The sequence below is a fragment of the Haemorhous mexicanus genome, chromosome 21, assembly GCF_027477595.1.
Source record: "Haemorhous mexicanus isolate bHaeMex1 chromosome 21, bHaeMex1.pri, whole genome shotgun sequence".
NCBI classification, from domain to species: Eukaryota; Metazoa; Chordata; class Aves; order Passeriformes; family Fringillidae; genus Haemorhous; species Haemorhous mexicanus.
Window position 1 is genome coordinate 138,949 of NC_082361.1, and position 13,698 is coordinate 152,646.

General features: G+C 35.6%; 1 protein-coding gene across 12 annotated transcripts in view; it reads right to left on the reverse strand.

Annotated features, from left to right (window-relative positions):
• Nucleotides 1–13,698, reverse strand: part of RALGPS1 (Ral GEF with PH domain and SH3 binding motif 1) — a 79,341-nt gene that overhangs the window by 59,357 nt on the left and 6,286 nt on the right. For 10 of the 12 annotated variants that reach the window (XM_059865364.1, XM_059865356.1, XM_059865362.1 and 7 more), the window contains 7 exons: nt 11,091–11,206; nt 10,608–10,715; nt 10,171–10,221; nt 7,128–7,211; nt 6,548–6,637; nt 4,849–4,941; nt 2,890–3,016 (listed from right to left, as the gene is read on the reverse strand). In XM_059865364.1, coding sequence (XP_059721347.1) covers nt 2,890–3,016; nt 4,849–4,941; nt 6,548–6,637; nt 7,128–7,211; nt 10,171–10,221; nt 10,608–10,715; nt 11,091–11,147 — 610 coding nt within the window. In that variant the 5' untranslated portion in view covers nt 11,148–11,206. Of the gene's footprint in view, nt 1–2,889; nt 3,017–4,848; nt 4,942–6,547; nt 6,638–7,127; nt 7,212–10,170; nt 10,222–10,607; nt 10,716–11,090; nt 11,207–12,992; nt 13,182–13,698 lie in introns of all 12 variants that reach the window. The other 2 variants (XM_059865359.1, XM_059865358.1) reach the window with 1 other exon arrangement.

The following is a 13,698-nucleotide window of genomic DNA, read 5'->3' on the forward strand; positions in this document are numbered from 1 at the left end:
ATGCTGTCAAACTAATATATTATCTATGTATCAGGAATGAAACAGTGGGGCTCCACCTACAGCATTTAGACAAAAGGCTGTCACAAGATTGATGTAACCTGAGAAGACAACTAGTTATTCTTTTGTGTACACATTTCCAAAGAATTCCTTCCTGAAACCGTTTGATTATTGTTCGAAGTTTTCATAATTACCCCCAGTTATATTCCAAGTGGAAAAGAAGCAAACAGTGCAACAAATCTATAGAATATAAGATCATACCCAACTTTCTTTGTTCTGTGACGTACAGAGACAATCTAAAAGATCACCAGCAGTGAAGACAAGAAAACACTGTAACTAGCAATTACAGCCATGAATTTTCAAAACAATGTGACTGCTATTTTTTCTTAAATCACACTGTGGCTAAACACTTCCAACATTCCACATCACAGCCTTGCCAATCTCATGATTTGGTTGTTTGGTTTTTTTTTTCTCTCTCCCTTTTTAAAATTGAAAGACCTGTCTGAAAACAAAACAACTGTTGCAAGTTTAACAGGTACTTTTAAACATAGTAAGTATTAGCCTCTCAGAGCCTGAGTTTGGAAACATAACAGCTGTCTCCTGTATTCATCTGGTTACACAAAATGTCCAACTGCACCTCTCAGAATGCAGGGAAAGCCTTACTTTACAAGAAGAGCAACACTGCCTAGTCTTTGCCATCAGCAGGGAGAGGGACTCTCATGTATGAAACAAGATACAACAAATGCAGGAGAATTCAAAGTCTCAAGGAGACTGGCTAAAGACCAGCAGGAATTTCAGACTCAAGCCTGCACCTCAATTGGATTAGGAAGGAAACATGCAGATTTTTTCCTTTCATTACCCAAGTCTTTTATTAGGCTTGTAACACACATGTTCATTTCAGAAATATTTTAAATATTGTATAAAAGTGGCTTGGAGTGATTTTGTAGTAACTGGGTAGTATTAAAATATTTCTTACACAAGGCTGTGAGCTAATTCTATAAACCAGAGTAACTGGAAAACTTCAGTGGCAGTTTTAATTTCCCAGTACATCCTCCAGCTCATATCAAACAATCTCAGGCTTCCACAGATGAAATAAGAACCATTCTCTCACAATGAAGTAACTTTCTTGCAGTGAGACAAGAGGCTCTACACCACGAAACAGGATCCCCAAGAACTCTGCAAATCCTCACACCTGGTCATTCTCAATTCAGTTGTTTTATATTCAGTAGTTACTCCTAAAATCATCTATTGGTCTATTTGTTCATTTACACAGAATAAAGAAGCTGTTGTGTAAGTAATGCTGCCTTCCTTGAGAAGACATTTATTCACTGAAGCAAGTCTCAATTGAATATTCTCTTTTTATAAGCTAAATATTCGTTCAAATCTGAAATTATTTACAAAGCAGTTTCAGTAACTCATACCAAGCTTTCAATACAATTTTAAAAGTATGGCCATTAGGAATGGTCATCAAATTTATTAAATAAGAAGTATTTTAGATAAGCAGTGCTGATTGTTTTCCACAGCAAGCTGCACTAGGACTCATGCTGCTTGACCTATTCGTAAGTGATGTGAAAATAGGAATTAACAGAAACAAAAATCTGCTAATGATATTCATTAACTGAGAGAAGCAAAGAGAAGGGTAGACTGATAGAAATTATGGAAGGACTTATTAGACAAACTGCCTGGACAGTAAAACAGAAGATGAAAATCTACAGACAGTGTTACACGCAAGGGGAAAACAAAGAATCCTGACTTTCTATACAAAACAAGAGCAAACCAGCGCCAATAAAGGCATAATCCTAGCATTACCAACAGTTCATGCTTGCTACTCTGTGATTGCTACTAAACTTTGAGGGAGCTGAATGTCAGAAATTATTAAGTAGAGCACAAAAAGCTTCCTGAAGTAACTGTATAAAATATAAGCTGCATTTCTATCTTGAATTTTGCAGGCAGTACACTTTATGTGCACCCTCTTCCCCTAGAAAAAGCATACAGGACTGAAACGGTACCCAGGCAAGTTGTGAAGGATGCCAAGTGGCATCTGTACAAGGCATGATCAAGTAATCCAAGGACTCTTCCTTTTGGAAGAGAGGTAATTGAAGATTTACTGTGAAGGCAACAGATAACGACTGAAGTCCATAATGTCAGGAGTAGCCTCAAGCTGTTTAAGGAACAAGGTAGGGTTTATCTAGTGAAGGTAAAAATTACCACGTTCAATTCAAGCAAAAGAATGTGGTACTGGACAGAGCTGAAGAAATTCTGCTAGCTGGGTGTTGTGCATGCAAGTTCATGTGTGCTTAAAGCAAGAGCGCAAGTGTTCACAGAAGATAAATCTACTGAGGCACTAGGGGCTACCAGTACAAACAGCAATTCTGGCCCAGGAAGGCTAAGCAGAACTCTTGAGCTCTTGTTATCCAGGGTCACCAACTTAAAAACATTTAGTCTTTTTAGCTGCAGTTTAGCATCTGACTAAATCACTAATAAAGCCAGAAAATAGTTCATTATATTGGACTACTTTCACTGACAATAACCTTTGTGCAAAAATATTTCCAGGTGAAATACTGACCAAAAACCCAATTCATCAAATGGCTACTTGGTGCACGTCACAAAAGAAAAAGAGACAATATCAAGACTGGACAGCATTTTAATTGCAGGTCTCCCTTTTAATACATTTTCACATTGAATTACACATATATTTATTCAGCACCTGAGAGAAAAACTCCTACCAAAAGTATGCAAACATATGTATAGCCCAAAAATCTCAACCTGACCTAATTTTTCCAAATATGAAATGTCGTGAACCATTCCTCTACATAAAGGGTTCTTCAGGCGCACAACATCAGCACTCACCTGTCAATGAGCGAGATAGATAAGGTAATTGCTCACACTCACCTAAATATGGAATCGTAGGAACCATTTTTAAGCTTCTGATGTACTCTCGTGTCCTTTTATAATTATCTTCCTTAGACAGTAAATAGTCTAACTTCTCAAAGGTGGTCTTGTCTTTCCGATTCAAAAGCTACAGAGAAAATGGAGATCGTAAAATTTTCAAAGACAAATCCACATAAAACTAACAGTCAATAACTAGTTGAATTGCCCAGAATAAAGGAGAGCATAGTCTAGTCAGGATAAAATTTATCATCATCATGCAAAGCAGCACAATGTTTGAAAACACACTACCTGTTTTAAAACAAGGCCATTTAGTGTAGGTCCTAAGCTATGAAAAAACATAACCACTATATCTGACTAATTTTTCAGTGATTCTCATATCGCTAAGTAAGTTTTGAATAGCCTCAGCAATATTATATTTTTAGAAAAAAGTATGTTATAATACAGTCACCAACATTCCCACAACTTAGCAGAGTTTCTAAAAATCCTCTAAACTTAGGAGTACAAACAGCAATGGAAAATGCTCTAAATAAATGCAAAATGTGCCACTTCAATAGTACCTTATTAAAAGTATGACAAAACTTTTCAGAAAAAAGTATATGTAAAGTAAATTATTGTGATATTAAATGCATGTTTTCTATTTATTAGACTTATTGCAGAAATCTAAAAAAACATTTAGGAATGCAAAAATCCTAATCACAGGGGGCTGAAAAGTAAACACAAAATATACAACTGTAGCTATAAGAACACATTTTCTGTTTCATCTGTTTTAAGAAACGCCACAATAATTTTAAGATGGTCTTAAAAGCCAATTGAGTTGGGAGTGAGTGGAGAATTATGGCACTGTACACTGGCTTCTTGCATGTGTCCTTTCTGACAACAGACAGCTGCTCCATAGCACATTCTTTCTTACACCTTTTACTCTGGAAAATTCCAGATCTTGTACTGCCTAGCTTTTAAGTCTAGTTAATAAAAAAATAACATAGAAAGGATAGAAATAAATATATTGAAATAATTTTGCTGTTTTCTTTTTAGCAGCACTGAGAATTGCTTGAGGCCCTGCCACTGCAAAGTATTGTATTTTTGAACTACTGTGCCTACAAGGGCCTGGCACCTCTTTATGTCTAAGTCAAATTAGACACATACTTCATTTCACACATAAGCAATTCTCCCTATTTATTTCCAGCTCCACTGAGATGCTCAAAACATCAGGCACTTTTTTATCAGATTATAACCTTATTCTGAGCAATTAAATCATAAAATAGTTGCAAGCATTTTAAAAGCTTGATAAACCTATCCAAGACTTAAGGTCTGAACTGTAAGACTCATAAGGTCTGAACAGTCAATGTGATCCATGGTGTGTGGAAGGGATGAGAGCTACCCAAACCTTTGTATAGTTAGACATTACATGGAGTAGAAATAACCTATAATTGTGTATTCCTCTTTAACGAAATATTTAAATTTACTCGAAGTTTGGCTAAGAAATTCTACCTTCCAGAGATGGAGTTTCTGAAAATAGAATTATCAATGCTTTTAATTGCTAACATAAATAAAAACTGAAATGCATCACACAATAATCACAAAATTAATGCCTGTATATTTGTAACATTCCTTTTTCCTTCCTTTTAAGTAATGTATTAAATGATACGCTATGTTTTGGATAAGGGGACACTGATACACGTTCTGTACAAGGGTGTTCTAAGATTACTTATCAACAGAAGTCTTCTTGAGCATACAACCAGTGGCTTCTAGAACACACAGGGAAACAGGAAATTTACAGGAAAATAGATGCAGCCAAAACTCTATTTTTCACAAAATATGTAACAGACCACTGCTTCTGCTACAGTACCACAAAAACAAGAACATAAAAGCACATTCTTCCAGAGTTTACAATATGATAAATTCCAAAGAACCTCAGAATTCAAACAAGACAGAAGGGACAAGGGTCAAGGCAACACTTACAGCCCAAGTTTTGGTCAGCCTGAAGATAGGGGCGCTCTGCAGAGCTGACACCACAGACATAAGAGAATGAAGATTGTTCAGTTCTAAAAGCTTCTGAAAAAAGGGAATAATAGCTTTTAGCACATTGGAAAGGGAAGCAGGATTAATTAATTTAAAAGTGGCATTAATAAACCATTATTTTTTCATTAATAAAATACAAAGTTTTCACCTTTGACTGCAGACAAAATATTATTCCAGTGCTGTCATGTGCAAGATTCTTTAGACCACTTTAAAAGCTGCTAATTTTACAAGTATACCCATCAATATAATAGGCATTTCAGTTTGGGGAATACAAACAGTACTTGATTTCAGTTTGTTATTTTCTAAGGTGATTCCTTCCGGAACAGAAAATAGAGAAAAAGTATTTGACACATTTTTCTTGGAAAAAGTAATGTAATTTTAGAAATCAAATATTTTTTCAAGCAAAAACATTACACAAAGATGCTGACAACCCTCTCAGAATTAACACAACTTTTACCTTTGTAATCTGTTTTTAAGGAAAAATTTACCTCACTTCAATATATTTTGAATTTAATGTGCGTTGACAATTACTCAAAACACACTGATCTCAGGCAGACAAAACTTTGGAATAAAGCTGTCAAGATGATAATGCCTGCTACAACAAGCATAAAAATGTAAAATAGAAAAATGAGAACTGTGTCACGTAGCTTCTTTGTAAAGCTTAGTAAGAGGCTGGATTCCTCCTTGACTGATCCATTTACTCACTGCTCAAAAGCATTTAAGGAAGATCTGGACTTTATGGAGGCAAAAGGAGGAAAAGTAAAAAAGCAAGAGAAGGAAAGAAGGCAGTGTTCCCCCTCGTGCAGGCTAAAAAAAACCCCAAACACCACAACTCTTATTTCTAAGAACCACCCAGGACCTCCAAGTCGAACATTCTCCTATTACTTGGACTATTTTTTTGTGCCAGTAACTTACTCAGATAAATTTTCTTCTAAAAGTACAAAACTGCTAAGTAAATTGATTGGAAAGATGCACAATACAAATTTTGTACTACATGGAAAATATTATTTTAATTACCTACACACATATGCAGTTTCACACATACAAAATTTGCACTTGGGACTTTGATCCAAGTGCTGTGACTCAGGGTCACATAAAACAGAATGAACGCAGGTCGTGAAAGACATAAATATTTTAAAATTTGTTTGTTATAAAGTTAAGAGTAAAATACAGTGTTTAAACTCAATAAAATAACTGAGCTTTAACAGCAGTGCTTTATACCAGCAGCTACACATTGCAAGCAGGAATACAAGTCTCACAATAGCTATTTTAGAAGCAAGGAATTTCTTTCCATAAAAGTTAAGTTTGAAAATGGTGGGAGACAAAAACCAGAACCATTTACAACCACATTTGATGTTGTCAACACACAATTAGCCACCAACAACCCAAACCACTTTTAAACTTGGTAGGTAGAGGTACAAGATGAGTCACACTGAACTGGGTAGGTTCATCTAACCAAGTAGAAAAAAAGAACAGTTCTTGTTCCTTTCCTTTATCTTAATCATGTAGTACAACATAACAGATGTGCTAAAACAGAATTGTTACCCTCTGCAATCCAACAAGGGCTCACAGGAGTAGTGCAGAAACAAACACAAAGGAATTAACGTTTTAAATGATAGTGTAAGAAATCTGCACTTACTTTAGCTATTTTCACAAAGTGGCTCAGTATTTCTGCCCTTATTTTTAAGGTCTGTGCTGTTAATATTTCTCGTACAACCCAAAAACTGACCTATAAAGTAAACACATACAACTTTAATTTATTACAAAAAATGGACTTTATTAGTCTATTAGATGAAACATTTACAAACTCTCACAATGCTCCAGGATGAAAACAGGGTAAGGAAAGAAAAGATTTCCGATCCCATGAATTCTCATCTGTATCACTGCAATTGCCCTGAAGCATTACCAGCATAAGAGGTAGAGAAGTGAGACAACATCAAGATAACTGAATGAGCAAGTGAAACCCAGAAAAAAAGAAAAAATAATTGCTAATGTTGCACCATAGCAAAACAAATCAGGAACTAATAATTAGGAACAAGTGGTCTAGAGGAACAACATGAAAATGTGGACAAAGCAATTGAAAACAGGAGTTGTAATTTAAAAATCTTAATCCTCATTTGGAAAAATAGGTTTTAATTCACATGAGTAGTTCCGTTTAACTTTATACTCAAAGACAACTGTCAAACAGTACCTTTCATGACAGTAATCAAATTATATACCTGGTTAAACCTCCTAGTAAAGGCAACAATATTTGGAGCGAGGGTGTGTTTTTCTTTCTTATTCCATCCACAGCTGGCTAGTTCCTAGGAAACACATTTAAAAATTGCCTTAAAAAACAGAAATTAGTTCTCCTTAACACTAAATCTAAATCACTCTTCTGTTTTGAGAACCACAAGTCTCAATTTCAATCAAAATTATGTTCAACTTTCCAAATGTACACTACTATTTTAGACACCTTTATATGAAATGGCAGAGTCAAAGAGAATTCTGCCTCTGAAAAGCACTTTGTAATGCTGATCAATGGAACACACTCTAAGAGATCTGTACATGCCTGTGTGAGCAGCAGGAAAAGCACTTCCAACTCCAAACAATTTTGAATCCCCATCTCCAGCACTTAAAACTTCTGCAGATAAAAATGCCACTTGGCATCTGTCAGGACACAGATTCTCCACATGAAAAGTCCATGCCTGGTCTTATGATACTAGAAATCATATGTTTATGTGGGAAAAAAAAACCTCAGACATTCTACAAGAGACAGCAAAACTTATCTTTGTCAGAAAAGTGGAAGATATCAGTAACCTAAGGATATTAAGCTGTTGCAAGAGGGCTAGTGAGTAACAATGAAAAATCCTGTGTATGGCAAAATCATTTGACTAGGTTTAAATTCAGACTGAATAGGAAGGTTGATAAAAGAGAGTGATTCAAAATGCCCTGCTGATTTTTTTATACTGCTACAATATACCGCGTTTGAGAATTATACTTCATGTTTTTTTGGGTTTTTTTTTTTGGTTTTTGGTTTTTTTTTTTAATGGAGGGATGCTGGTGGTCTCCTTAGTACACACAGTCACAGGAAACATTCCCATCAAGAGTGCAAAACTCTGAAACTTGTGGAGATTGCAATTTCAGGACTTGAAAAAAAAAATCTAAATAAAGTCACATAGAAATCTAAAATGTAAGCATAATTATTTCTGCTGGAGAACAAAGAATTGTTAACAAGACATCCTCTTTCTAAACTCTGCAAAGTAAAATGCAGATGTGTTTCTTGTAATAGCTGTTGAAGAGCAGGAAAAAGCCCCAGCAAATACCACACCTAAAGGATGTTTGTGTGTTTGAGATAAGATTTCGCAACCAAAACTCTAAAATCTTAGGTATTTCTATACACGCATAAAGTCATGTTAAAATAATAAAACCTTAAATTTCGACTAGAAAATGTTAACTTTCTTAGTCTAATAACTTATCTAATAGCAAGGGGCAGTTTCCTGACAAATACACAGACTATTTCTTGCTTTAAAACCTAGTCCTACAGTTGGCAGAATTTCAGGATAGAAACAGTTGCTTATTTTTGGCAAACAAATGATATTGATGATTCCAATAAAATGAAAATCAGAAAGCATAATTAACAACTAATAGTTCATGGTAAGTGCTACATATTCAAAGATCTATATTCTAGCAGAAGCTGCAAATACAATAGCTTTCCTTCTGATCACTCCTCAGTGAGTTACATCTACTTGCGAGAGTAGCACTTCAGGAAATTTCATTTCCAAAAGGCAAAATGAAGCCATTACAAAGGAAAAGAAGAATAGCAAATCAGTTGTTTTGGGATTTTTTTTTGCTATAAAATTCTATGGCACAGGTTTCATAGCAACTAAAGTAAATGCAAAATTTGCTTTAAAAATGAACATCTATAGTTTTGTATTTTTTTTTTTTTAGTTCATTTGTCTCCTCAGAGTATGACACTAACTCTGCTTTTGTCAAAGGCAGTTGGAATAAAAAAACCCCTCTGTTTTGTTCTGATATTTGTCTAAAGAAAACCTCCTCACAGAAAAATATCTATGTATCAATTTGTACATATTGAAAATTTTTTGCTAGCAGATTTTTCTATGGGCATTGCTAATTTCTTATTGCATTATTTGTTTGCCATTTTCTTCCCCACAGGAAAGAAAATTCTTCCTAGAGCACACAAGTAATTTCAGAAGCATGAAAGCATTTTCAGCTATAAAACTGTCTTGGTGTTCTTGGGGGAAAAAATTATCTGACAGGAAGGATAGACAACAGATAGATAGACAAATTTTTATTTCCTTCCTATATTTTCTCAAAATAGAAATCGGCTAATCTCTCTGAACTATTGTAATAAATGATGACTTGTTTTGTAAGCGACCTAATTAAATGGCTAGAGCTTCCACTAAAAACCTAAACTTGACTGCCCCTACTGATGTTGTCAGAAATTCAGTTCTGCTGACATTATGGGGGAGCATGGGCTGCCCTTCATATGACCATGATATTCCAACCTTAGGACAAGAAGACGACAAGTCACAATGAACACATGTTCTTATATTCAAAACACCTGAAGCAGGAGTCATGTGATTCTTGTACCTTTTGCAGTAAATAAATGTATCATAATTTTACGCAAATTTGTCATATTCTGACAAATTTATTCTTTGTTTATTCTTCATTTCTCGAGTTCTTACTACTGATTTTCAAATGTCTTTGTTAACTTTGCTTTTCCTCAACAGGCCTCAGGTTCCCTTATGTGTCTTTCTTAAAAGGCTGAAATCTTAAAAGACAATAATACACTAACATTTAAGGGTTTGGGCTGATTTAATCCCAGCATTTATTATTCTGAATCTTAAAAACTGTACAAATTAAGAAGCTTATAAAGCGGTTGATGCAGTCTAAAATTGAGATTATGGCCAGAGGCAGGAGTCAAAAGTCTGAAATCAGATATGAATTGAAAAACAGCAGCAGAAGGGAGAACAGAGAATTTTTGCACTTGATAAACTTATCCTGAAGAAACACTCCACTCAAAGCAAGACAAGAAGACTTCCAGGAAAGCATAGTTATCCCCTTTGGCAACAGATGACAAACCAAAGTAACTCATGCTGGATTACAGATTCACAGTACTAACAGGGAATACACCTAGAAAAACATCAGTGCAGTGCAAGAAGGTGAGCATTTTTGAACAAAAAAAGCATTCTTTAAATCGTCACATTTCCTCAGGCACTGACTTCCAAAGATGCAAGCAAGTGGTTTAAGAAAACCTACCTCAGGTTGTATAGCTTTAAATACTGGCATATCCATCAATGTTATCTGGCTCTGAAATGAAGACAGAATTTTACATCAAATAATATGAAGAGCTAACAATGACGTATTTCTATCTGCCCTTCAGTAACTACAAACCATACACAGATTTCTCACTAACCAGAACTAACCTATGCTATGGCCTCTTAAAGACTTTAAAAAATGCGAACTACTTTATACAGTAAAACAAACAGGCTGTGTCAGGTCAGTGCTAAATGATTAAATCCCAAGACAGGATTATTTGATTGAAGTTGATAAAATCAGAAATTTGTTTTCAAAAACACTGGAGGTTTATTTAAAAGTTGGGGTTTTTTAAAGAAAAAATACTTCATGTATTTTTTAGTACTCTGCAATCCTGAGTATTATACAAGCTTAAATGCAAAAATAACATTTATACTTACAGCAAACTCCTCAGGAGTCACTTTCAACACATCAAATACAACTGCATCGTAGCTTTTATTGGCATATTCTGAACTTCGCCCTTCCAGGGAATCTGAGCTGCTACTACCCTAAAAAGAAAAAATAGTAGGCTTATCTGCAGAATGATTAATTTCATCTCAAAATGACTGACTCCATTTTGATGGTATATTACATTGCTCTGAACTCACCAATAATACATGGCTGCTCTAAATTACAGAGTAACAGGTCAAAAGTGCTATTTAAAATGAAAAAAAAAAAGTAATCATTAACAACAACAATAAAAAAACATGGTTGTGAACACCAAAAACCATGGAGTGTTCTATAATTACTCTCTTGCCATGTTAGTTCTTTTTCTTACAAATGGTGTGGTATGCAACTAGTAGTGGAAAGGGCTTCTGTGAAAGCTGAAACAAGCCAAAATTTCCATTTTGATACCGGAGCTAATGAAACCCAATGAACTGTACCTCTGGAGTGGCAGAGGTGACCATCACACTGGCCATGAGGTCATTCCTTTTATACATGCTCTCCACAACGTGCAGGAAGTTTCAGCTCAGCCAGCACTGGTTGAAAACAGAAATTCCTGCAAAGCAAATTATTTGTGGAATAAATCAAATTTATTAAAAAACCCAAAATGCACACAGAAAATAACCCAGCAATACAAGATATTTCATTTTTCCTACTCAGAGCAAAGGACTTAGGAAACAAGATTTATCTTAGGAGACAGATGCTCTTTTCTTTTCCAGGTACCACCTGTGAAGGAGTACAATTGAATATTGCTAAAGCCATGCCAAGTCCTTACCCTTACCTCCACTCAACTCCAGAAATGCAGGGGGGAAAAAGTGTATTATTTGTCATTCACGTTGAATTAAGTTTTATATAAAAGTTCCTCCCAGGCAGGACAAAGTCTCAGAAACTGCAGGCTACCACAAACTGCTTACAGAACTAGTAAGTCAGCTCAAGCTTTGATTGTCCTTAGCTGAGCAAACAGCACAGTTGTGTCGTCATTCTCCACAGCACACATGGATAAGCCCACGGCAGGCACTGCCCCTGATTCCTGTAAATGGACTCTTTCAGCAAAATCTGTAGTTACTCATATGTGTAGCAAGGGATACTGCCACATCTTCTTCTGCGTCCTTGCGTTTCCTCCCACAACACTAATAACATCAACAGAAAAATTCTGAAAAAACAAACAGCTAAGAATAAAAATATCCACTTATTTTACTCTCTTTTGAAAGATGAAGTTTTTACTTCTCACTCCTACAACAACAAACAATTCTCCCCAGGATCTCGCATGAAACAAGTCACTAATTTTACTTCAAATAATGCCAAAATCATCTCTGCTAAACAAGGCAACAGTTAATTTCTTTTATATTTTCTCCTGATAGGTTAACTCATTTTGAGCACTAACAGGCTGATAAGTATTTCTAGGTCTGGAGTTCCTCTTCTTAACAGTCCTAACAATCCTGAAGTAGAAAGTAATTCTGTAGATGTAATTTCTTTAACATGTGGCATTTACATTAAGGCCACAAAAATATTCTTGTGGCCTCCATCCCTGCCTTTCTGAATAGGTTCTCCAGGGCATGAGGAATCAATAACGATGTGAAAGGGGAAAGAAAAATCCCATATGTGAACTTGTATCATGCCCAAGTTCAGTTTTACACCAAGTTTCAATGTTCATTATATCAAAGTGAGACCAAAATGCTTTAATACCTAAACCCAAAAGCACTAATATACTTTTGCCTTTCAACATTCAGCACATACACAGATCTTGCAAGGCTAGAAACTTTCATTCTAGACATGATCAAAATAGATTCCCCTCACCTTACCCCCTCCTCCCAAAATGTTCCAAATATAACACAAGCATTAAAAATGCACTGCTTTTTCCTATGTGCAAAGATTTCCTCAAGATTCACACCTATGAAAAAATTCTTCTCTACACACCCACTTGTTTTGCTAACTTCATGAAAGTCATAGGAAGCAATTATCCTTTTAAGTCAAGTCCACTTGATCATTTGAAGTGTTTCCCCACCTGCAGAAAGCATCACTCTGCACACAAAGTAACACAGGACCTAATACTATGACCACAGGATGAACAGGCTGTCAGCCAACACAGAGAAAGATATTCAAAATAATATTCCCCTGTACTTGCCGTATTTCACACAAACAAGATTATAAAAGAAATTTCTCAAATCCCAGAAATTATCAAAGGCCCAAAATGTTGGCAATAAAATGTAAGAAGTCACTTAAATGCCATACAACTTCTTTTCACAGCTTTTGATTCATACAATTTCTTTCAACTTGCTCAGGTTAATCATTAAAATGATGTATTACACAAACGGTGCTAAAAATCAAAACTAAGGAGACACCTTATCTGTTTGCACGGAAGGTTCACAGGCACACTGCAGTAGATCTCCTTCATAGGCTGCCAGAAGCAAAGTGGATAAATCAGGACGCAACAGACACCAGAGTTTGTCTGTTCTTCTCTGCCAATTTGACAAACCCATTTAGATATGGAGTGCTCTCTGAAGCAAAAGTGAAGACAGCGCAAAAAAAAACTGGAAAAAAACCCCAAAAATACCACCATCAAAACCAAGCACAGAAGCAAACTTTAGAGACATTATTTTACCAGCATTTGTCAAATCTTATCTATCCCACAGAAGCAACATTCTCTGAAAACAAAATGCAAATTTTATATTGCTGTTAGTAATATGCATGTAATGCAGTCAAAGTGCCCATAAATTCAGTCTCAGTACTAGTTACCCGACTCACAAGAAAGTCACTGAGACACTTAAGCACAGAAAACCACTTCTGGCCAACAAAGTCCACTAATTTGTGGACTTCGTACACAACAAAGTTCACTAAAGTGCTCTAACTTCTGAATGCTAGCAGAGCAATCTGAGGAAGTTACTGACTGTTCACATTGCTTTCAGCAAATACAAAGATAACCATGTCAGCAATCACTGATGACCATTGTTCTTATTGATTTTTTCACTGAAGGGAAAAATACTGAGCTATTTATGTTTCTTACCAGCCCTAATTCAGCCATTCCAGACTCCACAAGTCAACTGGCTT